Source organism: Harpegnathos saltator, unplaced genomic scaffold (genome assembly GCF_003227715.2).
Source record: "Harpegnathos saltator strain DR-91 unplaced genomic scaffold, Hsal_v8.6 scaffold51, whole genome shotgun sequence".
In the NCBI taxonomy this organism is placed as follows: Eukaryota; Metazoa; Arthropoda; class Insecta; order Hymenoptera; family Formicidae; genus Harpegnathos; species Harpegnathos saltator.
Window position 1 is genome coordinate 175,764 of NW_020230327.1, and position 27,980 is coordinate 203,743.

At 39.5% G+C, this 27,980-nt stretch overlaps 5 protein-coding genes and 1 long non-coding RNA gene across 8 annotated transcripts; 4 read left to right on the plus strand and 2 right to left on the minus strand.

Annotated features, from left to right (window-relative positions):
• Positions 1-16: 16 nt before the first annotated feature.
• LOC105186640 (lipase 3) lies at positions 17-5,946 on the minus strand. 2 transcript variants are annotated; one of them, XM_011146988.3, is made up of 9 exons: positions 3,008-3,121; positions 2,374-2,575; positions 2,161-2,275; positions 1,685-1,928; positions 1,190-1,348; positions 994-1,081; positions 726-868; positions 409-563; positions 17-321 (listed from the first exon to the last, which is right to left on the minus strand). In XM_011146988.3, exons 1-8 carry the CDS (start codon positions 3,119-3,121, stop codon positions 411-413), a joined length of 1,218 nt encoding a protein of 405 aa, XP_011145290.1. In that variant the 3' UTR covers positions 17-321; positions 409-410. The 2 variants fall into 2 exon arrangements, with proteins under 2 accessions (XP_011145290.1, XP_011145289.1); XM_011146987.2 differs by lacking the exon at positions 17-321 and adding an exon at positions 3,582-5,946 and having other exon boundaries at positions 411-563; positions 3,008-3,139.
• Positions 2,511-3,063, plus strand: LOC112589454 (uncharacterized). Its single transcript, XR_003113563.1, has 3 exons — positions 2,511-2,577; positions 2,647-2,821; positions 2,997-3,063. It is a non-coding gene; the product is annotated as an uncharacterized LOC112589454 (long non-coding RNA).
• A 158-nt stretch (positions 5,947-6,104) lies between the features above and the next one.
• NC2alpha (negative cofactor 2 alpha) lies at positions 6,105-8,949 on the minus strand. The gene is made up of 5 exons (XM_011146984.3): positions 8,733-8,949; positions 8,469-8,541; positions 7,369-7,462; positions 7,011-7,181; positions 6,105-6,749 (listed from the first exon to the last, which is right to left on the minus strand). Exons 1-5 carry the CDS (start codon positions 8,772-8,774, stop codon positions 6,506-6,508), a joined length of 624 nt encoding a protein of 207 aa, XP_011145286.1. The 5' UTR covers positions 8,775-8,949; the 3' UTR covers positions 6,105-6,505.
• A 2,130-nt stretch (positions 8,950-11,079) lies between these two features.
• DNApol-eta (DNA polymerase eta) lies at positions 11,080-14,907 on the plus strand. 2 transcript variants are annotated; one of them, XM_011146983.3, is made up of 8 exons: positions 11,080-11,315; positions 11,405-11,572; positions 11,826-11,960; positions 12,086-12,288; positions 12,364-12,530; positions 12,633-12,856; positions 12,950-13,073; positions 13,201-14,907. In XM_011146983.3, the coding sequence occupies exons 2-8, from the start codon at positions 11,439-11,441 to the stop codon at positions 14,695-14,697; spliced, it is 2,484 nt and encodes an 827-aa protein (XP_011145285.1). In that variant the 5' UTR covers positions 11,080-11,315; positions 11,405-11,438; the 3' UTR covers positions 14,698-14,907. The 2 variants fall into 2 exon arrangements, with proteins under 2 accessions (XP_011145285.1, XP_011145283.1); XM_011146981.3 differs by lacking the exon at positions 11,080-11,315 and having other exon boundaries at positions 11,343-11,572.
• Positions 14,908-15,220: 313 nt separating this feature from the next.
• Art3 (arginine methyltransferase 3) lies at positions 15,221-19,222 on the plus strand. Its single transcript, XM_011146979.3, has 8 exons — positions 15,221-15,345; positions 15,662-15,994; positions 16,069-16,250; positions 16,329-16,487; positions 16,667-16,854; positions 16,949-17,175; positions 17,385-17,744; positions 17,856-19,222. The coding sequence occupies exons 1-8, from the start codon at positions 15,333-15,335 to the stop codon at positions 17,963-17,965; spliced, it is 1,572 nt and encodes a 523-aa protein (XP_011145281.1). The 5' UTR covers positions 15,221-15,332; the 3' UTR covers positions 17,966-19,222.
• A 5,247-nt stretch (positions 19,223-24,469) lies between these two features.
• LOC105186634 (myb-like protein U) lies at positions 24,470-27,715 on the plus strand. Its single transcript, XM_011146978.3, has one exon. It carries the CDS (start codon positions 25,264-25,266, stop codon positions 26,800-26,802), a length of 1,539 nt encoding a protein of 512 aa, XP_011145280.1. The 5' UTR covers positions 24,470-25,263; the 3' UTR covers positions 26,803-27,715.
• Positions 27,716-27,980: the final 265 nt, after the last annotated feature.

Genomic DNA, 27,980 nt, shown 5'->3' on the forward strand with positions numbered 1-27,980 from the left:
TCTCTTTCTCTCTCTCTCTCTCTGTCTCTCTCTCTCTCTCTCTCCCTCTCTCTCTCTTTCCCAATAAAAAGAAAAAGGAATAGAGAGACACAAAAACGTTATGTCTTGGTATGATATATATGTTGTATATGACGCATGAGCGGATAATGTACAAAGTTTGTGTGATTACACGCGAGAACGCGAGATAAAGTTGTGCAATCAGTTGACTTGAGAAGATTAGTTAACGTAATCGTGTGTCTTCTTACGGTGATTCCCCGTGTTTGCGATACAACTTTTATGAGCACTCGACTAGGCAAAGATCACTGAATGCTAATGAATTATCTGATAACATATAAATCACAATTAAACGAAATAGTTTATAGACCACAGAGCGACAAACGAAAGTCTGATGATCTCTTCTCGTCTTACTCTTACGGAATGGAGTTCATCCTTTCAACCACATGATTATAAACAAGGCTTCGTATATGTAAACCGTACAGAAAGTCGAAGTGATTTAGTTTCTTTAATGTCACCGTATACTTGTCCACGACATTCGGCAATTTTTTGCTCAATATGTCCACGTCCTGAAATTTCACAATACACTACAGTAAAATAAAAGACTGAACCCAACGCATGATTATGCGTAATCGCAAAGATGAGAAAGTTTTCCTCGCACAATCGACCAATGTAATATAGTTTTGACCTATCCCGATAACGCGGAAAAATTAAGGGAGATTTTGATTTACCTTTGGAGGAGCCAACCAATCGTTCAAACCGATGTATAAACTTACTGGTGCTGTAATTTTGTGCACAGGGTACTCAGGCGGCGTGATTTGATTGTACCTCTTAAAGTTTGATACCATACCGTAATCGTAAAACTGAAAATGCCCTGAAAAAGAAGAATAATTTATCTGCCTAACGAAAATGGGCTGTACATAAATAGCGCACGCCCATGAATGATCAATCGAGAAATCTCGTTCTCACATGAGCGTATGATTAATCGCCAATCGATACCTGGATTTTGAACGCCCATCGCGTAGTGAACCAATTGCTTAAACGAGCAACCCGCGGGAGAGAATTGCATGTATGTCGCCATGTCCACCTGGAAATATGCAATGCGCGATTTAATCGATACAATCGTCTTCGTAGAATTCGTGCGTTTCGTTCAGTTTATAATCCGCCACTCTTTTCTACTGTTTCGATAGCTTACATGATTTAATTCTCCATTGCTGAAACCGCCAATCAGGTAGACTAATGCCTCACAAATGGGCTGAGTTACCATATTTTTCCTACAGAAATTGTATCCTATGCCTTTCAACATGAACGTGCTTGATAGAACCTCGAAATATCCGGTGTACTTGTAAAATGCCTGCCAAGTCGAGCGAGTAACGATTAATACAAACATATCGAACATACTTAGCATTTGAAATCTACTTCAGTTCAAATATACTGTTTGAAACGAACAGTGGAAATATATGTTTCCTCATTTTATGTGATTTAATTCATTACATAATGTATATATATATATATATTTTTTTTTTTTGGTACAAGATAGTGTGTGTGATAGAGAATTGCGATCTCCAACACAAACTAAAAGGCATTTTAGAAAAATAGCTTTTATTCTGACTGCTTACGTTCTTCTTGTTTATCCAAATTCAAGTTGTAGAGAATGCTTTAACGTGAGTGTTACCCGATCTTTACTTACCTTGAAAACATAAGCGATGTAGCTAAGAGATTTTAATAGTCCGTTGATGTGTCCCATGTAAGCGACAGGAGCTAAAGCGGACATGAGTTTGATCTTTTCGTTGTATTCCGGCCTGAGAGACATCAGCACCCAAAATTGCGTTGTTCCTTGAGAGAAGCCTATGTAGAAGAGTTGCTTCTGACCGGTATAGTCCAATATGTAGTCTATCATAGCGGGTGTATCGTAAATACCAATTTCGTGCCAGCTAAGCGAAAAAAGGAAAAGAAAAGAATTGATTACTATATGGAAATTTTGGTGAAACAAAGAATCTCGAAACAGATTCTTTATCATTTCTCGCGATTGCGAAAGTGAAGAGCTGAAAAAATGTGAAATTTTAATATAATATATTTAATATCTAATATGTGGCGTTTTTTAGGTCTATATAGATAAACACGAAAGATAAAACAGAAAATGGCAACTTCGGAACTTTGCATTACCTAAAGTCCCAAAATTTAGCGCTTTGTACCGAGAGTTCCGTGTGATTCTTGGAGTTGGTGGACCCACGGATGTTGCCGAGCCATACGTCATAACCATGGTCAGATAAAAGGAAAGCTAACAATGATAAAGGAAGATTTTTTTTACAGTAGATATTAGATGTTTGTTTTAACTATTGTCTAAGTTAAAACGCGTTCAAATAGTTGATCTGATACCGAGTGAACGATTTCGACCCGTTACCACCCAATCCGCCGAACACCCTAATAATCCGTGCATGACTAACACCGCTCGGTGATGTGGGCCGTATAATTTTCTCGGATGACTGGGTGGTATCCGATGCAGAGCTAATATATATCCATCGCTAGTTATTACATGATGAAGTTCGAATGGATAGCCATTCTCGTTCACGACATTTCTCTGTAAGTACGAAAAGCTTCATTCTAAATAGATTCGTAAGCTACATAATTGCATTAAATCATAAATTAAAGGTTTCCTTAGCCTTGACCGTGCTTCTTCGATCTTGGATATAATTAAATCTATTAACAAATCACTGGAACAGAGCTTTAACTTTACAAGCTACTCAATCAAGATGTAGAAGAGAAAGTAGAAACGTAGAGACTAACGAGAGCCGATCGCTGGGAAGAATAACAGCAATATATCAAGGTACAGCGGCAATTAGCGATTGAATTATTACACGTATTTTTTATATTGACAATTTAATAAAACAAGTGTTTGTATTAATGATTAAATTTACTAATTCGTAAATGTAATGAGATGCGTAAAGCCTCGGTTTTAGACAAGGTTCGAGTTAGAGGTACATGATAGATTATGCTTTGAGGTTCCGCTTACCAGCACTTCGTTAGGATCGTTCAACGGTGGCAGTAACCCACGTGTCCGAAACAAACCGTTTGTAAGGGTGATAAGTCCGCAACTCAACAAGACGAAATACCAGCATGTAGTCATTTCATCAATGAACCGAGCCTACCAATATTTGCGACGTTATACTCGCGAATACATGTATTTTGCGTTACAAAACATGTTATAAATTATGTCACACGTTGATTTTTCAATGCTATAAACAGACGAGTATGAATCTGCCCAGCCAATATTACGCGCTTACTTTTGCAATAAAGTTTTCCAATGTTTTAATCATCGACAATCTATACAAGTCATTAAGAAATATGCATTCCCAACTAATTGGTCGTGTTCAACAGAAAAAGTGATTATTATCTATGAGATCCAACAGATACTCTATTGGAGTATTCGTTTAGATCTTTAACGAATCCAGGGGAATGAATCAATCAGGAACGATAATCACTAAGCGCTTAGTAAGCAGCTTTTTTTGCTGAACGCGGCCATTGTAATCGCATCAGAAAGATTCACGCGACGTACAACGTAAAAATAAAATAGAACGAGCACTCACCGGACTATTTTACAATGCGATCAAACGCGAGCAATCGAGCAAACGCAAAAGTCCTTAGAACTCGACCGAACAACCGAGCAAATAACGTTTAATCGCAAAGATTCAAAATACGACTTTGAGTATTCTCATAGGAGAAAAGAAGAGCTCTCTTTCCTCCTTTTTTAAGCGATCGCACAATTCTCTTTACGCTCTTGCTTCAGGGTAATATAGCCTGCGTTTTCTTCGGACGAATCGCGGACGCAGACTGCAATCGTGTCTAAATAATCTATTTCCACGATACAAGCAGACACGTTTCTGCAAAACCCCTTCTCATCCGCTCCGTGCATTATTATCCGTCCGTTGGTTACTCACGTACGAATATATTACATATTTTTGTCCGTTGACACGGAGGATCTAAAACAGTGTCAGCGATACTAAGGTCACATCGAAGCGATACACACATATCCGCGCGCGCTTCCGAATGAGCGCGGATGAGATTACGCCTCTTCGCGTCGTCGTTTACGTCAATCCGCAGAAAATTATCATAATCTCGGCTCGGGCATGCGGAGATTAATTCTACGCGCAAACTGGCGATATCACCGGCGGAATTTTTGAGCGGAACGAAAATTACGCTGACGCGATAATGACGTGACGACCGATAGTCGCAAAAATGTGTCGGATGACTAATTACAGCTGCGATTTGGCTCGTACACGTGCGTTGTCGCGAGGAGCCGTGTAAAACAGAGAAAGAGATAGATCAAGCCGCTGCGCCGCTTCTCGATCAAGCAGTCGATTCGCATGCTAATCCTCCGCTCTTTTGTATTCCTCTTGCTTTTCCAAAGTATATTTGTTGCTCGAAGCGGATTTCGCTTAAACGCGGGATACATTAGCGAAATGTATAAAAATATGCATTTGCATTACTATGCAAGATCGTCTCGCTGACGTAGCAATTTACATTCATTTTTTTCACAATGAAGTTCAAGTTCGAGAAACGCTGTTGTGTCTATGCGCATCTCGAGACGTGTTAAAGAGCAAAATCTATTCTGCGCGTAATAGCGGCTCGGTTTCGTTCGAATGAGAAAAACATTGAAATAGTATAAGCTCTTTATTACAATGTGTTATGTGGTGACGAATAGTGAAACGGAGAAAAAGATATGAAAACACTCGAAGAACATATATATACGTATACATATACATGCATATATGATTCGAACTATTTATCTAATTGCTTGTTTTTGCGTTCGACACGATTGACTTATGTACAGATCGTAACGAAAGTCACACGTGTGTTTATTGAACATTCTCGTACTATATATGACACGTGTTTCATCGACCGTTTCATCAAAAGCGCTGAAAATATCATTTTGGTCGCTCGAGCCGAGTCAATCATACAGCGTTGTACCGCGTGTATGTACTTCGACAGAAAGGTAGTAAAGATTTCCGGAACTGATTATTCGAGTTCATGCCAATTTTCTTTCATGTACATGCATTATAAATGTCTGATAAAGTTTCCTTCATATGCGCGCGTGCGAGAAGTCCTGAGCTTTTCCTGATTCTTTTTTTCGAGTCTTTTCTCGCGTGCTTACATTGTTATTCGATTCCTTCTGCTTTGCAGTTTAACGAAGTTCCCGCGCAAGATTATTTTTCTAATTCTAAAGAATTTTTTTTCGTCTCTGTGAGATCATCGTGTTATTTGAGACGAAACTCTTGGCATATTCGAGTGGCACGAGTTTTAACCCACCCGGGGTCGATTAATGATGTCACAAGGCTATCTAATCTTTTCTAGCCAATCATAAAGCTTACCTGTGCATGTTCGACCCATGAAGCTGGGTTTAATCGACCCGGGTGGGTTAAAACCCATGTCACTCGAATACACCATTTGTTAAACCGCATAGTCTAACCGAAGTGATGTATTTTCTCGAAAATATTCATAAAGCTGTGAAAAAGACGACAACACTATTCTGTACACAGCAAAACTCATGGATATGTACAAATAAAAGAAAGAAGAAAGATGTATCTCTTTACAGCTACAGAGAATATCCATTAAACGGAATGGCGTTTCGTTTGATACGATTAATCGTCCATTTCGCTTCCTGTTAATATTACCTCGCTCAAACGCAAACACTGCAATTAATGAGGTAAATATGATTGTTTTTACGTAATAACGGTAACAATGTTTCGAGGCAATGATTTCGCAATAGGTATAATGTAAAGATTATACAATGTGTCAGTGACCACCTATACCACATGATATTAACAGTGTCGGCCGAATCGTTTTGCTCTTAGCAACACGATTTTACATATTATTTCCATAAACCAATATAAATACGTAAGATACCGCAGAAAAGAAATAATACATATTACGTTCTATATATTGTATACATAGAATATATATATATATGTATGTGTGTATATATATATATATATATATATATATATATATATATACGAAATCTATGTGAAAATATCGGATTCCGATAGAAAAACTAAATTTAACGATTTCGATATTTTACATAATAATTATATGCAGGATGGCACAGAAGACTTACATATTTTTGTAAATAATGATTGGAAGAATCATCATTTATATAAAGTTTGTAATTCTTTAAAGTGAAATACATTGTAGTTGATACATTACGCATTTGTTCAAAGAAAATAAAACTTTATTAGAATTATTTTACACTTCCACTAATTGATTTTTAACACTATTTTTTTATATTTCTAAATATTATCACATCTATCTCACTTAGTGCCAGAGAACCATCCTGTATAAATATGAAGAAATAATTTCAAGGCAAACGTATCAGCACTAATCGATAGGCGAACGCAGTGATTGTAAAATCGGCGCTGTCGTGTATAAGCGCGTTATCACTATTGTCTTCTGCTAATCATACTCCACATTCAGTACAGATTTTTAACATCCTAAAATCTACTTGAGGTGATTACTATGTGTCATAATCCTCATCGATGCCGGCAGTATAAGTGGAATTTGATGTCGTTCGACTGCTTGTGCTTTCACTTAAATTAGTAGGATTGAGTTCCATATAAAAGTTTGGTTGACTCATTTGAAAGGACGCAGGTATAGACATCTCAAATTGTGGTACTTGTGGGGATACTTTTGCAGTAACTTCTTCATTATTTTTCATGGATTTGTGATTTGCATTTGGTAAGTCCAATTGCTTTTGATGTCTATAAATATATGAAAATATAGTGATTAAGATACCATGAATTAAATAATAAAAAGAAATATAAGTTACATAATCATAGAACACACATACACACACATGTGAATTGTGCAAGTCACTAATTTTTTTATCTAAAAGCATTGTGAAGAAAGTAATACAAAAACTTATATGTAATTAAGAAACCCATCTTGTATATACCTTGTAGATGGTATGTATTTTATCAATTTAGCAAATCAATGATTATAAAATTTTATAAAGGACTTACTCTACTTCTGAATGTGTTGCATTATTTATTGCTGTGCTTGTTGTTACTGATGTTGTTGCTGGAGTTGCTGGTGGAGTAGGCAATTCATCGTCAGGTGCTGGTACATCAGGCAAAGATTTCACCAAATCTTTTAAAAAATCAAATCGACTCTCTGACATGATACATTGCTTCCTGCAAATAGATGTGTACAAGTTTTAGTTAAAGCATTTAAGGTAAACTTCCGAGATCATTGCATTTAGCAGAAGGAATGACTCAATAAGCATTTGGTGATTATTATCTGGGATATTTTCTGCAGATTTTTCAGATCATTAAATGCTTATTGAACTAATAACTCTATTGAATACAACTATTTATTTACATATGAGTTGGACTTAGAGTCTTGGCATTTTTGGCACTTGTTATCTGCATGGCCTTGGTTAGCAACGAATGTACAAACAGTTCTAAAGTCCTAGGTAAATCTTATTAAGGAAAAGTTTATAACATAAATATGAGGGTAGTCCCAGAAGTACCTGACTTGACATATAGATAGCGGTTGTTGTTTGAAAAGAACGACTATGGTAGAAAGTACCAACCTTATAAAACTTAAGTTTGAAGTTTGACGACGCTACGTTGCTTAGTATTTGTTTGGCAGCCATCAATAGTAAACACTCTCAGTGAATTTGTAAACATGGAAAAAAATTGGTCATTGTTATGTGATACAATACTTTCATTTGAAAGGACTCAGTCCAACCAATAACAAAGCGGAGCTAGATTCTACTCTGGGAGAGTCTGCTCCTTCGTTTACAACAGTAAAATATTGGGTGGCAGAGTTTAAACGAGGCCGTACGAGCTGCCAAGATGAACATCGCAGTGGTCGACCAAATAAGGTGCCACGCCAGAAATGGTGAAGAAAATCCACAAAATGGTATTGGATGACCATCGACTGAAAGTGTGCGAGTTAGTAGACATGGTAGGCATTTCAAAAAGTGCTGTACATCGCATATTGACTGAAAATTTGGACATGAGAAAGCTGTGCACAAGATGGGTGCTATGATAGAACAAAAACAGCGTCGTGAGGATGTTTCAATTGAGTGTTTGGCGAAGTTTTGCAGCATTAAAGCCAAGTTTTTGCATCGATTCATAACCATGGATGAAACATGGGTCCATCACTTCACACCTGAGACGAAGGAACAGTCAAAACAATGGACCAAGGTGGCTTGATGGCTATTTTGAGAAGCTCGACGATTCTCACTATAAACAAGGTATCGAAGTTATTGAATATTGCTGGGAAAAGTATATGAGCTAAAAGGAGACTATGTAGAGAAATAAAGATATTTTTTCCCAAATTTTTTGTGTTTTCTTTGTTAGGTCAGGTACTTCTGGGACTACCCTCGTATGTTAAACATGAAGTTATGTTATATTCGCCAAATTTATAAAAATCTATCTGTTTATTGTAAGAAATATAATTAAAAAGGATATAAATTATGATCGGTACAGCTTGTGCAACCTTTCCAATCTCTTCGTCAGTCTGCATTATTTTCTTGATACGACCCTGACAACAGACACAAAAAGTTAACCTTACTTTAACAGTGAACTTATGCTAATTACGATAAAAAAACACTTTCTTTTCAAGAAAACTTTAAAATTTAGTTAAATTTAAATATAAGTACCAAACAAGAAAATTTTAAGAATCTTTATCGGTGTCGCTGTGTTAAATTTTGCAAGAAAAATGTGTTCGCTTACCGCCGGAAAACGAGCGTTGTATTTTCTCTTTTTACTGGGCATATTGTCCTCATGCACTACAACAACGGACGAATCGAATTTTGGAGTAGGACACGATTATATACGAAACAACATACATGCATGCATGTAATGTGATGAATAAACAAAACAGAACCACAAAAGTTTTGGTGTAAGTTTCGCGTATTATCTGCTCGTTCGTTCATTCGATGTATGGCTTTAGGTAGAAAGGTGTACACTCAGAGGCAGGTATGGTTAAGCCCGTATCAGACTACGGATTGGGATTGAGTATTGGATTGAAAATTAACCAATCAGGACTAAGTTTATAATATTTGAGATTGTTTTCTTTTTCCCAATTGGTCAAATTTCAATTCAATCTTAATCCCAATCCATAGTCTAATACGGGCTTTAGGCGATGTCGTATACGCCTGTAAAACAATCGAAAGCGATGATAGGCATATACGCATACGCATATGGGCGTACTGTACGGTCGCGGACATAAAGGTTTGTGACCGTTTTTTTGCAACTTTCGGAACGTATCCCGACTCGAGAAGAATGAGAGTCACTGCTCCGCCTGTGGAGCACGCCTGCGTAGTGACTCGTAGACTTCTTCTTCTTCTTCAATATATGGCTCTGTACACAGTGTACATACAGAGTACTCTGTACACTCACGATGAAAGGCGAGAAATGAAATATATGCGGTGGGACATATAATAATACAGACTCAGATGAAATGAATACTCCAGTTAATTATATAATTAAATGGAAATTAGGGAACACAGAACAGCCAAGTATCATCCGATGTAAGTCTTATACTCCGGGGGACATCCGAAAAAGGTAAAATACGAACTTAATTAAGAGAATTAAGCTGCATTACGATAGTTACGATTCTGTTACACATTTATATATGATTTATTGTTCCAGCAACAGCCATCTTCTATAGCAGAAGCAATGATATCAGATACAGAAGCAGCTGTTATAGCGAATTTTGAATTTTTGGGACATACAGACATGGACATGGAAAAGGAAGAAGGAGATGGAGACGATGAATATTAATTATATTAATATTATAATTATATTAATACAGATAATTACTCCGTTTATTAGCTTCTTAAAAGAAGAATAATCTAATAATTTTATAAACTAAACTCTTTAATGGCATATTAAAATAATAAGTCTAATGAATAACATAAACATTTTATTAGTTCACAAAATTATCGGGTCTTCTTATATTTTTTACCTTAAAGGACTCGTTTATTGTGGTCGTTCGAATCTCGACTAAAAAATGAATTTAATTTTTAATCGAGATTCAAACCACTTTAGCGAACTTGCTGAAATGGTTTGAATCTTGGCTAAATTTTGTAAATGTCGGTAAATTGTGGTTTAAATCTTGACTAAATTTTCTGGAAGCCGATAAATTGTGGTTTAAATCTTGGCTAAATTTTTTTGGAAGTCGGTAAATTGTGGTTTAAAACTTAGCTAAAACTTAAAATTTTTGGTCAAGATTCAAACCACAGTTTACCGGCTTTCATAAAATTTAGCCGAGATTCAAAACACTTCTCAAGTTTGCAAAAATAAAGGGTATAAGCGATATTGACCCGTTATTTTGACGAACAAATAAGGGGTCTATAAAAGACCTGTTATTTTAAATATAATTTTTAGATATATATACTTGTAATTTTAAATAATAGATCCGTTATTTTAATGAGCCAATATTAGGGTATTATAGTATTATTATATCTGTTATTTAGCCTAAAATAGATCTGTTTTTCTTTTTAATTTCTGGACTATTTAAATATATAAGAAGAAGGAATATTCTGTTTTATTCTAACTCATTAGATTAGTTTACATTAGTTGACAAGTTCTTTAGGATCAGGACGAATAGATTTAATACAATCTAGAGTAGCTTGACAGAATAAATTTAACAAAGTTGTGTAAGGGCTTTCTCTCTTAATTCTCTTTTACTTTAGAGGTGTCAGGTTGTCCCTTTATAGAAGTTTCTCGATTTTCAAGGATCGATATCAGGATTCTCGTATAGATAAGACGTAGCAGGATGTATCGTACGGCGAAAGGAGACCAGAAAGGAAATGTATTATACAGCACAGCTTCTCACCAATAAAATGTATTTAAACATGAACACGATTAAACTTATACCTAATTACGACCTCAACGGATTCGTTAATTTGACTAGCTTTATCAGCTTTACTCGATAAGACTATTGGTCTGTTCTTTTTAGCTGCACTGCTGAACTAGTGCAATAAGTTAGAATGAGACAACTATATTTTTTCTCACTTTAACTTATTGCACCAGTTTAGTAGTGCAGCTAAAAAGAACAGACTATATATTTCGACTTAACCCTTTCGACGCTCGACAGAGAGTGTCTCTTTTTAATTCTTCTCTTTTCGACAAGTTCGTTCTCTTACGAAGATCGACACATTTGCAATATCACGACTCCAACGCTTACAGCCAATTATCGGCTCTACATACAGTGCAGTTACATGTCTACACCTTACAGTTACTTATCGTTATAGCTGTTTCATATGTAAACACCATATGACTCAACCATACCTGTACACAATCAACAAGGTGCATCATGATAAAATGGAGTCACATATAATACCGATGTTGTCGTATTAGTTGACTAGAAAATAATGAAGTTTTATAATTATTTTAAGTGAACATAAATTTGTGAGAGGAAATCCTTAAAAAATGGTTAACCCAGGCAGGATCGTTGTCCTGATAGATATGGATTGCTTTTTCTGTCAAGTGGAAACAAAGTTACAACCGCAATATGCGGGAAAACCGCTTGCTGTGGTTCAATATAATCAGTGGGAAATGGGCGGGTAAAATATTTATTACATTAAATTTTACTTCGATAAGATATTAATAATCGTATTTCATTTAAAAGAGCATTTTCTAAATATATTTATTTTAAGATTAATTTGGCTCTTCAAAAGAATTTAGTATAATTCTTTTGGAAAAAAGAAAGAGAGAATGTACCAATCTTTATTATAAATATAATACTTGTTAGTTGAATATATGATTATGTTGATAAGTTGATAATATATAAATAACAATATTTTTTATCATTTACAGAATAATAGCTGTGAATTATGAAGCACGAAATTTTGGAGTAACCAGACACATGAGAGGCAAAGAAGCTAAAGAGAAATGTCCAGATATAGTTCTAGCCAGTGTGCCTTGTCTTCGTGGGAAAGCAGACACAACCAGGTAGTGGTTAGCTATTAGAGCAAAATTTTTGAATAAAACATACTTTTCAATATGCTAATTATTTACTTATATATTGCAATATTTTATGTATTAAACATTTAAAAACATATATAATGTTCACATAGGTATAGGAAAGCTGGTCATGAAGTTATTAAAGTTATAAGAAAACACTGTAATGTGATAGAACGTGCTAGTGTTGATGAAGCTTATCTTGACATCACAGATATTGTTGAAAAAAGATTAGATAAGATCTCCTCAAATGAACTAATATCATCTCTTGCAAATACATTTGTAGTGGGATATTCTGAAATTGGCAAAAGTGATGAAGGTACTATAATATCCAGTAGATTGTATTAGTTTTAAATCAGTAATTTAGATATTATATATATTAATTGTTCCATAGAGGAGAGACACAAAGGGCTACAGACATGGATATTGGACTCTTTTAAGGAATTGCATGACATTCAGGCACAGAAACTTGCTGTAGCTGGTATGATAGTTGAAGAAATAAGAGCTAGTATATACAACGAGACTGGATTCAGATGTTCCGCTGGAATATCACAGAACAAGGTTGCAAATAATTTTCTATTCATTTTGCAATATTCTCGAAACTGCCTGTGCACCATATTTCGTTGATTCTCATTAATTTGAGATAACTCCGTTAATTTCCAGATATTAGCAAAATTAGCATGCGGATTACATAAACCGAATCGTCAAACAATATTGCCCGAAGCAGCTGTTGCAAGTCTTTACTCTACGCTGTCGGTGAAAAAAGTCAGAAACCTTGGTGGGAAATTTGGTGACGTTGTAGTTGAGTCTCTTGGTTGTAATGTTATGGGGGATTTAATGCAATATTCTTTGGAACAACTGCAAAAACATTTTGACGAGAAAACAGGGTAGATCCAAAGTTCTTGTGGCTATAAACCAAGTTCAACAAACGTAATAAACGATTTGTAATTTTAATGCAATGTATAACTGTGATTCTTCAGATTATGGTTGTATAATATTGCTCGAGGCATAGACAATGAGCCTGTCACCAATAGATTGCTATCGAAGTCCGTCGGAGCATGTAAGAAATTTCCTGGAAAACAAGCCATTACTTCTTTGGAAGTGGTAAGCTGATTAATATAGAAATAATTTAATATATAAAAAGATTTACGTATAATACGACTTATTTGCATGAAAGTATGAAAACTGTATATATAATGTGGAAATATTATGAAAAATCTTTTATGCATAGTTAAAACATTGGGCCGGAGATTTAGCGGCAGAAGTTTGCGAGCGACTTGAGCAGGATCTCATAGAAAATCAACGACGCGCAACATTGCTCACCATCTCTTATCATTACTATCAGAACAGAAGTACCGTGTCCCAATCTCGCTCACTTATTTTGAACTCATACAAGCCGGAAAAAATGGCAAGCCAATGTGTAGACGTTATCACTAAATCGACACAGTGTCCAGTGGCATACATAGGTATTGTTGCCAGCAAATTTGTACCGTCGAAGGAGAGTGGTAGTTTCCTGAAATTCTTCAACACTGTTAAGTCGAAGAATGACGGTGAAGTAAGTCCTCAGATCGATCAAATGAAAATTACAAGTTCGTCCGGAGATAAGACGAATCTCAAATCGAATTCTGAAGTAGTAGAAGCAAAATCTTTCGCTGTCATTAATAGCAAAGAAGATCAATCTCCAAAAATGGAAAAGAAGAAGCCTGTTACTATTAACGGCAAGGAAGAGCCAGTTCGAAACACTGAGACTACTATGGTCGAAAAATCGGTCAAAACAACTAACGAAGCGACGAGAAAGGGTAACAAAAGAATTATTGATAATTCGTTAAACACGAACATGGAGGATTCGCCCACATCGAGGAGAGTTTTCAAGCTGATGCAGGTGTGCAACGAACACGACGAAGCCAAATTAAGGAATAAACGCATGTCAAGTATGGTAATCAATAATAACGATTTTCAAAGTTCCTTCTTTATGAATATATTCAAGACTAATAAAAAAGATTGTAACGAGAACGTCGACGAAAATAGCGATACTGCGGAGGAATCAGAGCGGAGCGAACAATCAATCGTATCCAACGCGAATAATCTAAATACTAGTAATGACACCGATGATAACAGTAATTCAGATTCGTGGATACGAGAGAACGGTCAGGACAAACCGTCATCGAGTTGTGCGCCCACTCTAGTGTCTAGCAACGACACGAAGAACTCCTCCGAGAAGAAGCTCAGAGAGGAAAGCACCGCGCATAATCCTTCGAAGCTACTGCGAGAGATATTTCCAAACCTGGACGACATGGATCCTGATATTTTGCTTCTACTACCACCCGATTTGCAAGAGGAAGCTAGATTATATGCGAGATCGCGCGACAAGAAGCAGGAGAAGATCGTGAAGGTTTCTCGCGACTTGCCAATGAAAACGGCGAAAGGAAAACCTAGTAAGACCAAAGTCGCTGGCAAAGGAAAGAGACGCAGCCCCATTTTAGATAACTTCTTGATCAAGACCGACTCGAGCGAGCTTTTGGAACGATGTACTGAATGTGGCCAGATGATATCTGTAATGAGATACAGCGAGCATATAGATTTTCATGTCGCGCAGAATTTGTATCGAGAGATCAACAAGCCAGATTTGAGCGAGAATAGTGTGAAAAGGAAACTTGAAGACACCGAAATTGTTGTCACATCCGCGAAACGTCAGTTGAATAACAATAAGTTCGATGGAGACTCGTGATCGATAACTACGTTTTTGTCATAATCATAAACACACTGGCCCATCAAACATTATTCTTATCATTGCTAATTAAATCTTTCATTAATCGTGACGATATTTTAACATGTCTCTTGTAACAATTGGAGAAATTGTGAGAAATATATTGTATGTACATTCTTTTTATAATTGTAAATCGTAGTTATAAGTGTTTGATTTATTTCATGAAACTTGTCTGCAATATATTTTTATATATAATTGTATGTAATATATTAACACGTTTGAGAGAAAATAATATATAATAAATTGTATGTACTCTATTTAATTTTATAAAACCTTTCTCCGCAGTTACATTTTATATGTCGTGTAATTATATAATATTGATTTTGCATAAAAAGATTCTTATTATATCTTTTTACTTTTATGTTGAAAAGTTACCTTGTTTTAATCTGATTGATATTAATAAATCAATAAATCAGTACAGCGAACGTGAGCGTGAATGTATGTAGGTATGAACGCGAGAGAAGGTGAACGTGTGGGTATGAACTTGCCATAAAATGAGAGAAGCGTCAGTCGTCGACACGTGCTCTCGCCGGATGATAAGGTGTTTGCAGCTGTTCTAATTTTGTGGTTAGCATCGCAAAAGGTGAAGCCTTACTATGGCAGAATTAGGTAAAATATTACTGAAAGTCTTGTGTAGTAAATTGCCAAATGATAGAGTGTAATGCAATCTGTAATATGTATGCTATTGACACAAATGAAACGGTTAATCTCCTGTGGAATATAAATATATTTTTCTTTACAGTCCTCTGAGGAAATTTATATCTGATTTTACATAGAATAGAATAGAAAAAGTTTTATTCCTACTTATAAACAAAATAATTAAAATTACAAGCAATTTTTCATGTTAACGAACACTTAGTTTTTTCTTTACTTTTTTGGTTAAATATATTTCATACATTTAAATGTTTTCTTACTTTTTTTCTAGGATATGACATGTATAACGATATAAGTGATAACGATAGTGGAGATGATTGGGAAGAGAATGGTGAAGATGACTACAATATTCCATGTCTATTTTGTACAGAAACTATTAACGGCTTTTCCACTGCTCTGCACCATATCGAAACCCTCCATAAATTTAACTTGTGCAATTTTATAAGAAAACATGTTCATGATACTTATACATATATTAAGTTAATCAATTTTATTCGGCGTAAGGAGATTTTACCTGAACAATTGAGTACATTGGGTATAGAAGCTTGGGACAAAGAGGAATATTTGCATCCTGTTATAGAGAACGATCCATGGTTAATGTATGGCAAGTATAGAGAAGTTAGTTTTTTGTTTTTTGTAAAGTATTATATACTAATATGTTTAATTATTTTAATAAAGATATCGAAGATCTCATCATTATTAAGGATATGAGTGAGGAAAAAGGAGTGAAGCAAATACATTCAAATGGCAATGATAGTGTTACTTTGCCAGAGGAACAATATGAGGATATGAAAAAGAAAATACGGTCTCTCACATCTCAATTGAAAGAAAGTGAAACAATGTGTTTCTTGGTGAAGCAGGTACAGATCCATAATCAATGAATATAATTTTTCATATAGTATAATGCAAACAAGTTTGTATCTTGTGTGTCCTTTTAGAAAATGGAAGAGATGAGAGAGAAAGCACAGAAATTGATACTGGGTGATGACATAGAGGGGAAAGAGAAGAATATTCTCGTCAGTGCTCACAACCCTAATGTTGATGAAGGATATTTCAATACATATAGTCATTTTGCAATACATCATGAGATGTTGACAGTAAGTTATGAATAAATTTTACCAATCCAATTTAATGAGAATACAAACACTACTTAATATATTTGAGATTGCATGATTATAAACAATAATAAATCGCAATATTTTTAATAAAAAAATGGAAATATGACTTGAATTTCTTTAGAAAAATAAAATATTAATCAATGTATATTTTTTATCAGGATAAAATACGGACAGAGAGCTATCGCGATGCCTTGTTGACGAATTCTAACAGATTTCACAATTGTGTAATGCTGGATGTCGGTTGTGGAACCGGTATTTTGTCTATGTTTGCAGCAAAATCTGGTTGTCGTAAAGTTATCAGTGTTGATCAGTCTGATGTGATATATCATGCTATGGATATAGTAAGGTGCTTGTTGCTTTTGCACATGTACCTTCATAATCAGCTATTTGTTCAACATGTAGTACATTAATAATAAAATATACATTTTTACGGATTTCAGGGAGAACAATCTCAGTGATATCATCACTTTAAAGAAGGGTCGTCTAGAAGATATCAGTATTGGGGAAGAGAAAGTAGACGCGATAATATCTGAGTGGATGGGATACTTTCTCTTGTTTGAGGGAATGTTAGACACTGTAATTTATGCTAGGGACCACTATTTGGCACCTGGTGGAGCAATACTTCCAAATAGATGTACTATTAGTATCGTGGGAAGTGGTGATACAAGTACGTCTTTTAACTTTAATAGTAACAATTTAGTAGCAATAGTAATATTTGCTCAATATCAAGAGAATATAAGAATATTAGATTGCAACTTTTCAATTAAATCATTTGCAAAATTATATCATACAAGAGTAAATATTATGACAAATCTTTTATGAATTATTCTTACAAACATTCTATAAATACTTTTATGAGCTATTATTCTTTTGCAGAGAGGTATATCGATCTAGTTGATTACTGGACGAATGTGTACGGCTTCAAAATGAGTTGCATGAAAGCGGAAGTGGTGCGCGAACCCAGTATAGAAATCTGCAACGTCGATGATATAGTAACGAGCACCGCTGAGATCCAAGTATTCGACTTGTATAATGTCACGACGGATTGCGTCAATTTTTCATCTCCCTTCACGTTGAATGTGAAAAAGACGGGATCGTTAACTGCGATGGTCGGCTATTTTGACATTTTCTTTGATCTAGAGAATCCAGTACATTTTAGCACAAGTCCTCATTCTACACCGACGCACTGGAAACAAACGGTATTTTCTTTGAGTGAACCCATCAGTATAACCGAAGGTAAGCATATATGTGTTACTTAATTTTTATGTTATCCTTAATGCAATCAGCTCATATAAGTAGAAGTACAGAATAAAATAAGTTTATATAATTTTGCTACTTCTTTTATAGGTGAAGTTTTAACTGGCACATTGATTTGTCGAAGACACGTTAAAGATATTCGGGGCTTAATCGTTACGATTCACATAAAAAATTTCAGTCAGACTTATTACCTGAATTAAACGCGCTTTGCATGAACCCGTTTTGAGATATGCACGAACAATAGCCGAATGTGCCAAATTAAAAAAATAGGGTCCAGATATCGAGTTACAAAGTTCTTCGATTCTCATTAGGCGTTACTATGCAAAGGACACGTTGCCGAAACGTGATTAAGCTTTTACGGCTTTTCGGATAGAATTCAAGATTTTTCAATATAGAAATTTACGATCTCTGTCTTACTTGAAAGGAGACCGAACTTATGCATTTTACGCTTTTTCAAATTTCAGCTTTCCATTTTTATGCTGGAAACATACGTATAAAAATCACTTTTAATAGTACATATCGCAGCGTAATTAAAATTAGTATATACGCCCTATTCTGCGCCCTTTTATCGAAAGCACAACATAGAGTGCGCGAATGATAATTACGAGCAACGCGAAATAATCGTTGACCTAGTAGTTATTTGCATTTGTGCCTTTTTAATAGTAGCGCATCTTTAAATCAATGATATAATTGTAATTTAAAAGTTAGGGATTAGGTTTTCGCATATAAACGATAGAGTTTCGATCTCTCATAGTTGACAAGTTTTGGTGTATAAGCATTCTTGGAGGCACGATGAGAACGAGAAAAAGAGCTTATACAAACAACGATTTGTAGGGTTTGCTCAAGTCCAATTTTTAATTAAATTGTCCTAAGGAGTGTATTCAGTAATCTATACAACGTTCTTCGAAGTTTTCCTCTTTCGCTTCTGGTAAAATTTTTCTCTGATCAAGTTTCACTGATTCCATCTTTTCGACGGGACAATATCGTCAGATACATATTTGAATCGTCCGATTTTAATATTATATGAATTCTCCTGCCACTCTCTTCATGCATGTGATATACGTATGTACAAGAACGCGTACCGAATTACCGAATAATAGAAATTGTTCGTGCTACCGAATTATAAAATCGCAATCAAACAACCAAGTGCGAATTCTGTGATACGAGGGAATTAGCTACATAGAGTATTCATCGACTTTACACCACTAACATTCTTTGCATTTGTTTACGTACGAGGATGTAATGCGGTGTAACGCTTATTTTGCTTCGTATATGCGTATACATACATATTTAAGTGCATACATACAATCTCTTACGTAATGTAAAATAGCAAATTTTAATCCGTGACTCGCATGTGATTTTCAGTAATTTTAAATAATTACAGATTATCAATAATAATATTGACATCGACGATTTTTTGAAATGTATGCAGGTCAAATTAAATCTTTAGAAACTTATGATTCATGTTGAATTACATTTGTGTGTATCGCACAGAGATCCCTTATACAGCTTTCTCTTTTGATGTCACTAGAAAAAAAAATCGATGCGACTTACCGAAGATTGAACTGTCGATGTCAGGCAGCGCATAATCGAACAATATCGCATAATTGTAAAAGAGCTGTCATGCCGTTGGTGAGAAATACGTGACGACGGGGCGTTCACCGATGCCGCGGCCGATGATATGCCGTTCGTATGTTTGTCGCTGGCAAACTCATCGGGTTCATCCGATATCGCGGTGTGAATAACGCACTCGCTCGTTTCGTCCGCGACTCGAGAATACCGGCATCGGAAGAGAGGAAAAGCGAACGTGTGGTGTGCGCGCGCGGCGCGTATGTTTAACGTAACTCTATCCAATAATGCACGTTCTGGCCTAGGGCAACCGAGTGTGCCCCTCTCGTGCACTCGGCAAACACACACGGAAGGCAGGGCAGAGTTACGCGTCACACACGTACAGACAAAATCTTTCTCTCTAAAAGTATTCATTTATCCGTGTATCGTCGCGAATGTCGAGGTATTCGCCCGGAGAATTTCCTCCGCGAAAAGAGCGAAGTTCGATCTTTTCTCAAGATAGCCTTTTTCCCTCAATTTTATACCCGAATACAGTCGGGTGTCGCAACTATCGGAAAGATCGATCGCGAACAAAGATATATTATTACGTTATAATCGAAGCGAAGAATTTCTTTCGTCGAGTCACGAAGAGAAAGATGACACTTCTCCCGGATAATTTCCTTTCGCCGAGAAGTTGCCGAAGACTGAAATCAAACGTAGGAAAACTCACGCTCGCGATATTATCACCGATTTCTCCTCTGCTCGATTCTCGTGGACGATGCGCTACTTTTTAATTGAACTCCTGTCGGATCGAAAAACCCAGAGGGATGCATGTTCCGTGCCCCTCTCACCGCCCGTCCTCACTTCTCTTCTATCCGCCGTCAAGAGCCGTCGGAGTCCTCGAAGGATACAGAACCGAGGCGACCGCAAAGTAATAGCCGTCGTTTAGGGCCCGGCGCGGATAAGGAGCGACGGTGGTGGTGGTAGTGGTGACGGCAGGGTTGCCTGGGACGCGAGCGGGGGTGGAAACGAGAGACCGCGCCGTGGAGGCCGGGGATAAGGGTGGCTTGTTGCGTAAGCCGATTAGAGCATCACGGCAGTCACTCCTGCCCCGTACAGCGGGACGGTGGCACGGTCTCTCGGTACTACCGGGTATTCGGCAGCGAGCGGCAACAGCGGCAGCAGCGGCAGCGGCCGGAGACACATTAAAATCGCATGAAATATGCAGAGCCGCCCTCTCGTCCCGTTCCCTCCATACCAGCGGACGAGAGCTACATCCGCGTAGGCAAAAAGCTTACTCGCCCGTCCTGGAAGCCACTCTCTCCCTCTCTCTCTCTCTCCCCCCCCCTCTCTCTCTCTCTCTCTCTCTCTCTCTCTCTCTCTCTCTCTCTCTCTCTCTCTCTCTCTCTCTCTCTCTCTCTCCCTCGTTTTCTCTCGTCGACACAAGAGAGGCGAGTACCAGCGCGTTTCGCTTTTGCGAGATATTTAGAAGTTCCCTCTCGTCGTGCTTCCGCAATCAGGGGATCTTATCCTGCCTTCTTCGTGGAGAGGCGATCGGCGCCAGTGCTGATGTATCGATAAATGTGTATGTACGATAGCATCGGGATGTTCTCCAATAGGGAGAATCTGGCAACGCCGATGCTAGTTGAAACGGTGACTTTTCCGGAGAACTCGCGACTAGTAACTGTTTGAGATATTTAAATTCACGTTATTCTGAATTGTAACTTCAAAGTGTGAAACCTGCAACCAATGCGAATTATAATTAATACGAATTAAGGTTTCCTAGCAGAAGTAAGCTAGATAGAATGAATGTCGATGATACCAAAATGACGGATATATCGCAGTTGAATATTCTCATCATTGTGATACTCCAAGTATGTAGACGAAGACTTTTCGAATTTATCACATATTCGATTTTCGCAAGTGAAGGTAGGTATCTCTGTGGATTCTCGGTTGCCGAAGATCAGAAATCACGAATCTGAAACAGAACGAAATCAGTAAGTAAAGTTCCAGTTCTCAGAGGCGCTTTCGGAGGGGCTTGAAACGATCCTTAAATCAGCCTACGATCCAGTCGCTCGTTCGATTGAACGAAATCTTGAAGAATACATCTTTGAAATACATCTTCCGCAATTCAGCGGGCGCGCGACTATCGTTTCACCCCCCGAATGCATTCGACGCGACGCACTAAACCGCCGCACAATTTCGCGGGCGAAAAGCGCAAAAGCGTGTATCTAATATCTGCTGGTTCGGGGTAATCCGAGTGCATCGCGCGGGTATTTTCGCATATACGTTCCGCGAAACGCATTCTACACACCGCGCGGTAGCGCAACACGTGGCAAAATGTTTTCGCCAGGTATCAAATAATCATGGCAAATCCGCATCGACCGCGCCGCGCGGCCGCGCTCGCTTCGCGTTAATGCCTATATTTTACATCCGTCTGTATTTAGTTCGAATAACGTTTGGCGGATAATAATGGACCATTTGCCACTTGTTTTCGTTCGCCCGGTGGAATGATTACGCGGGATACGCGTTGAAATTTTATGCCCGAAGGGAGAGCGAGAGAGAGGGAGAGAGGGAAACACGCACATAGAGACAGGGGGAAAAAGAGAGAGGAGAGAGAGAGATTATGGAGCGAATGTACGCGAGCGGATTTCCGGATACGTGTTGCAATATTTCTCGCTCGCTGGCGTAATAATATAACTGTGTCGAATGCAAAATATAGAAAGAGAAAGATACTCCGGGAGAGGTATCGAGACCCAAAATAACGACTAATCAATCTCGGCAAAAATAGAATGCTGTAAGTAACGTAGTGGTACCCGAAATAGGTAACTATCTTCTTTCTGCTTCACCATATTCTGTGATTTTATTACGCTTTTAGACGTTTTTTGTTTTGTTTTATTCAGCTGGGGCCTATTATGGGATGGAGGAGGTGAGCAGTTAATCAGTATCGAAACGAGTAAATCTGACACTTTACTGTCAACGAGCTCCGTTTCAGAGAGCAGTCTTTTATACTTTGCTACTTTAAATGTAATTAATTTCCTTACTTTAAATGACACTCATAGAGAGACATCTCTTAATTCCCAGGTAAGAGATATATCTAGCCTCAGTGTATTTTAATTGCCTCGCAATTTTCTGAGCGAACGGTCACGCGACAACAAGTGACGATAATGACCGATGATAACGGCCGACGATTGCGTCAATCGTTGTCGATTTTTCGAGGGGATGAGAACGTCGTCTTGAGCGCATCTCAACAGCCTCTCGTCCAATTACAGCGTGATTGTTCTCGGTCTTGGTGGGTCTCCTGGGGGTGCAGATTAACTGGCGGTCCGACTTACGTGCGGTGCACGTACACGTATGCACGCGCATGTACGTACGTAGTTTCGCATTCGAACGCGTATTCGGGTGAGGAGAGGCACGCAACGCTCCGGATGGACACGTCCATCAGCGTCACGGAAATATTTATGACGATTAATCGGACGTGCTCGTAGCCCGTTAATTACGTAAGAAGATCAACGGATTACGACGCTGCGCTTTTCGCGAGACATCGTCTCCTCGACGACTACTGCCGAGACAGGCAGACGACAACGACGATGACATCGTCTTCTTGTCCGCTTCGCGAAAACAAAAAAGAGACATCGCTCTCTCCCTCCTTCTTGTCTGAGAACCGGCGAATAATTCTTGGACGAAAATAGTGAATATAATTCAAAAGTGAGGTATATATATAAGTAGACGAGTCGTCAAATTCGAACTGTACAAGGATCTTAGATTTTCGAACGAACACATCGCCTCCTATTCGACGGCGACGATCACCGAATTTGTCAGAATAGGCAAATAGAATAGATTAATATTAAAACAATGATCTTTTAGATATACACCCGACCTTGTCAATGTTTCATCGACGACGTTCACCCAATTTCCATTTCCAGTTTGCCGCCTGAATTAATCAGCCGATCATTTAGTCGTCGTAGCTATTTGCCGCGATTAATCGCGTTGCGAGCGAAGCTGCGATGTCCTCTGATAAAAGCGTGCACTCGACGACGAGATCAACGACTCAGAAACGTCGTGTCATACGCTTTGCGCAAACGAGCGCTTTACGGAATCCGGGGCCGTATGCGGACGCATATCGATCGATCGAGCGTCGCGAGTAGGCGTTTATGGCAGCGGCGCGCGCGGCGGGAATACTTCAGCTTCTTGTCTGATGTATGTACGGTTACGTTACTAGGCCCGTATCACGTGTGAAACGTATCATTTCGCGCACATACGCATATAATATCGGGTTATCAGCGCGTCCCTACCGACGCGACGTAAGATCCGCACATTTTTTTCTACGGCTGCCAATGCAAAAGAACGAACGTTGCGAACGTACACGCGCGCGTGGAACGAAACACTTTCAAGCGTTGAGACTAACAATAAGTTTAATGTCACACGAAAGAGAAAGAGAGAGAAAAAGAGAGATAGATAGATACACACGATAGTGTCTTAAACGTATGTAATGCATCGTGGCTCGCTATTAGGTACGACCGTAGAGAGTTGTTACAGCGGTAAGAAGGGTCTTATCGAAGCGACTGAATGATTAATCGCGAACGTCGCGTAACAATATTGGACGTGTCACGCGCGACGGGAACGAACGTCTTACGTAAAATTGTAATTGCTATATTGCGCTGTGTTATTTTATTATTAAACATATTCGGGAAATGTATATATAATATATGATACGCTAAAATTTCCCCGACCTGGTTTAACGTGGCCCTGTAATCTCCGCGCGTCGATATCATGCATTAAAACGAACGCCATGTACTTATCGGTTTGGGCTTGCAACAACTGCGTTTTTCGGACGGTCGGTCCGTCCTAGTAATGCATCGACGATATGCATAGCTCAATCGGCTCATTATAATACAAGGCGAGGCGAACTGAAAATAGAAATGAAACATCTAATCTCCTTCTCATCTATCTCCAAATTAATTACTATTTCCTTTCTACACGGTATCACTGATTAGATGATATATACTCATATATATATATATATATATATACTATCACCTGTCGCGGTAACGAAGATAAGAACGACCGTCGGAATGGTAACCAACGTTGACTCATTATTACTTAATCTAATAATCGGGAAATATTGTTAGCCAGAAATAAATATCGTCTGCTTTCACGTTGAAGATATCGCGGTATTCTGGCCAACCCGAGATTTCCGATAACAACGGACAGTATTGCATACTGAAATCATTAAGGTCGCAAGTTAGAAGCGTGTCTTATTTATCTTATTCGTGGCGACGGTCTCGCGATTTCCCGGTTCGCGTCCAGTAATTTGAACGCTGACCCATTAGAACATTGACCAACATCGCGCGACTCTATCAATACTCCGCCGCTGCTCCGTAAAATTGCGGCTTTGTCGTTTCTTGTCCGGGTGTTCTACTTGCTCCACGGAGAGAGCCCACCAGGACCAGGCAAGCCGAGAAGCTACATCCCTACCCCACCAGCTGCTCGGCAGCGTCTGCTCGCGCCGAGCGGGGCGTCATGCGTTTAAACGGGCACGCGCTGAAGAGAACCGAGTAGGGGTCGGCCAATGAGAGTCGCGTGAGCCGTGGGTGCCCGGGCGGAGCGTACGGATATACGAGACACGGCACGAGCAACCTTCTGTCAAACGGCGTCCGACCGCCGAGGGAGAAGGTCGTGTCGTTGTCCATCGGCGATCAGGGTATCCTTCGGAGAAGAAGAAGAAGACCAGCGCTCTCTTTCCTCGGTGAAAGTGCCTTCAGGTAGCTGGTCGTTCTCCACGAAGCTTCCTCACTTGCAAGTTTGTCGGCTTTGCTACCTTCCTTCCCTCTTTTCTTCCTTCCTTTTTTCCTTCGGGTATCATGAAGACACGACGCGAGAAGCGACAGTCACAGCGTGAATTCTGAAGAGATTCTGAAACGGAGAAGGCAGGAGGGAAAATCCAAGAATGCTGCACGGCACTTTGCCGAGGGCCTTCTTGGCCCCCGGCCTTAATTACCTAAGTTACTACAGTGAGGAGGTCCACCCTGCCTACGCCGCGCCACCCGCCACGTGGCACATCCCGATGGAGGACCCGTCTTCGCCGGTGTACTCGCGAATCCCGGCTGAGCATCACTCATCGTTGCAGTCCTGGGAGTCCTCGAGGTCCTCGACGCCGTGTCCGTTGGACCTGTCATTGAAGCCACCGCCGACGCCGAGCACTCCGAAGACGGAGGAGATGATCGAAGTGGACGACGAGAAGGACCTCAGGATTCGCGATGGACTCCAAGCTCGGCCGAGCGAAGATCGCGCAGACAATCAGGAAGACGATCAGCAGTTGGTAGTGGACGACTTAGACACTTTGCGCAGCTCCTCGGCACAAAGTCACCAGAGTCATTATGAACGGCTGGTCCTCAACAAGGGATCACCTCGTCTGCACGACACGGTGATGGACAAGATCCATCTTTCCGAAGAAAGCACTCGACTGCCGCCGTATTCCGGTACCGACTTCAGTCCGAAGTACCACCTGCACAACCAAAAGCTTCTGTTGACAAGTCCAACGCACATGCAACCGATGCAAGGTTACCATCAACAGCTGCTACTGACACCGCAACATCATCTTCAAGGTGTGCACGCACCCATGACGCCACCCAGCACTCCGTCGCCACCTCAGTGCCCTCGAAGAAGAGTTCGAGAGGAGGATCTCGCGTCACCATCCTCGGGACTCGCTAGTAGCGCATCCCTCGCGACCCCAAAGCAAAGCAGCACGGAGAAGACCAGCAATAGTCAGAGGCCCAAGAAGAAGCATGCTAGACGACTGAAGTTCGACGAGGATACCAGCAGTCCGGTGTCGGGTACGGTAATTTTGGGTCCGGACGAGGCAGTGGTGACCGGCGACATCGATCCCGCCTTCAACATCGTCGAAGTGACGGAGGAAGCGCGAGCCGAGCTCGCCAAGATCGAGAACCGACTTGGTCCGTATCAATGCAAGCTTTGCCGGCAGCTTCACGAGGATGCCTTCCAGCTGGCGCAACACCGCTGTTCTAGAATCGCCCACGTGGAGTATCGTTGTCCTGAGTGCGACAAACGCTTCTCTTGTCCGGCCAACTTGGCCTCCCATCGTCGTTGGCACAAGCCTAGACTGCCGAACAACGACGGTAATTCCTCCACGAGTGCGACCAACTCCTCCTCGCCCTCGTCATCAACATCATCGTCGTCGTCGTCGTCCACGTCGTCGGCCATCAGCGCGGAGATCTCGTGTACCAGATGCGAGGCCAAATTCACCAGGCAGACCGCGCTGAGGAAGCACCTGGCCGCTCAGCATCCTGAAACTAACAACACTACCGGTAGCAGTAACAACAACAATAACAATAACAACAACAACAACAACAACAACAACAACGATAACATCAACAACAATAACAGCGTTGACGGCCAAGAGACCGTCGTGAAACCAGAAGTCGTACAGACGCTTACGGCCGGCCAGTTGACCAACGAGATGACCTGACACCAATTTCCGGCGAGACCCTTGCCGAGACGACCCGGCCTCTACTGGAGATTCGGCCTTGACCTGTGAGGGCTGGCTGGCTTCTTATCAATCCGCTCCGCCGCCACTGACGACGTCGTCGAGGCTTTCGTAAGTGTAAGTGCGCAATCAAAATCATCCGCGTGCTCGTTCGTAGTATTAGCAAGGGAGACTGGAAAAGAAGAAAATAAAAAAAAAAGATAGATACGCAGAGGAGGGAAATAATTGCGAGGGGGGACAGGGGAGACGCTTTTCTCAATTCCTAGGTTTTCCTTTTGCAGTTGCACAAAATTTCCTCTAGTCGCAACGGCCGAAACGGTGCTAATGTCAACCGATCATCAGCCGTCATTCATTCGGGAAATATACTCCGCTTCGTTGAACGTTTTTTATTAATTTACATCGATACAAATATATAGCCGCCGAGAGAGACGGGGATTTTCAAGTCCTAACAACAAAACTTTGATAATGAGAGGTGGAGAACGCTCGGATACACACTATTTGTTGTCTTGTCATAGCAGGGATGTGCCAGCGACGCGTTTTCGTTCGGCAATTGCAGCAGCAAAGATCGATTCGGGCCGGGAAATTGATAGATTTAAAATTGTATATACTAGATGACGTAAGAGATTATCGCTGCTACAGATTTCTCCACTCAGGATCTGAACCGGGAAGAAACAGGGTCGTACATCTCGCTGTTGTACGAATCAAATATAAATTTGTATGTATATGTCAATCGTATTGTAGACGAAAAAACTAAGAGAGATAATCGCCAGTAAAATAGAAATTCTTCATTCTTGTATATGTGTGTTACTAAGAATCATAAATGATTCACGACGCATTCACAATTGATAATATATTCACAATTAAGTCATTATTTGAGAGAGAGAGAGAGAGAGAGAGAGAGAGAGGGAGGAGGAAGAGAGAGAGAGAGAGAGAGAGAGAGAGAGAGAGAGAGAGAGAGAGAGAGAGAGAGAGAGAGAGAGAGAGAGAGAGAGAGAGAGAGAAATGTCGATTTATAAGTACATACGACCGACGCGAATGTTTAACACATTCTCACGATCAGATGATTATAGTAATGGACAGTGAGAAATCGGTCGTAAAATCATGTGAGAAAACGCGTGCGCCTTTAATTAATAGTAATATACGATTTGCATCGAAACATT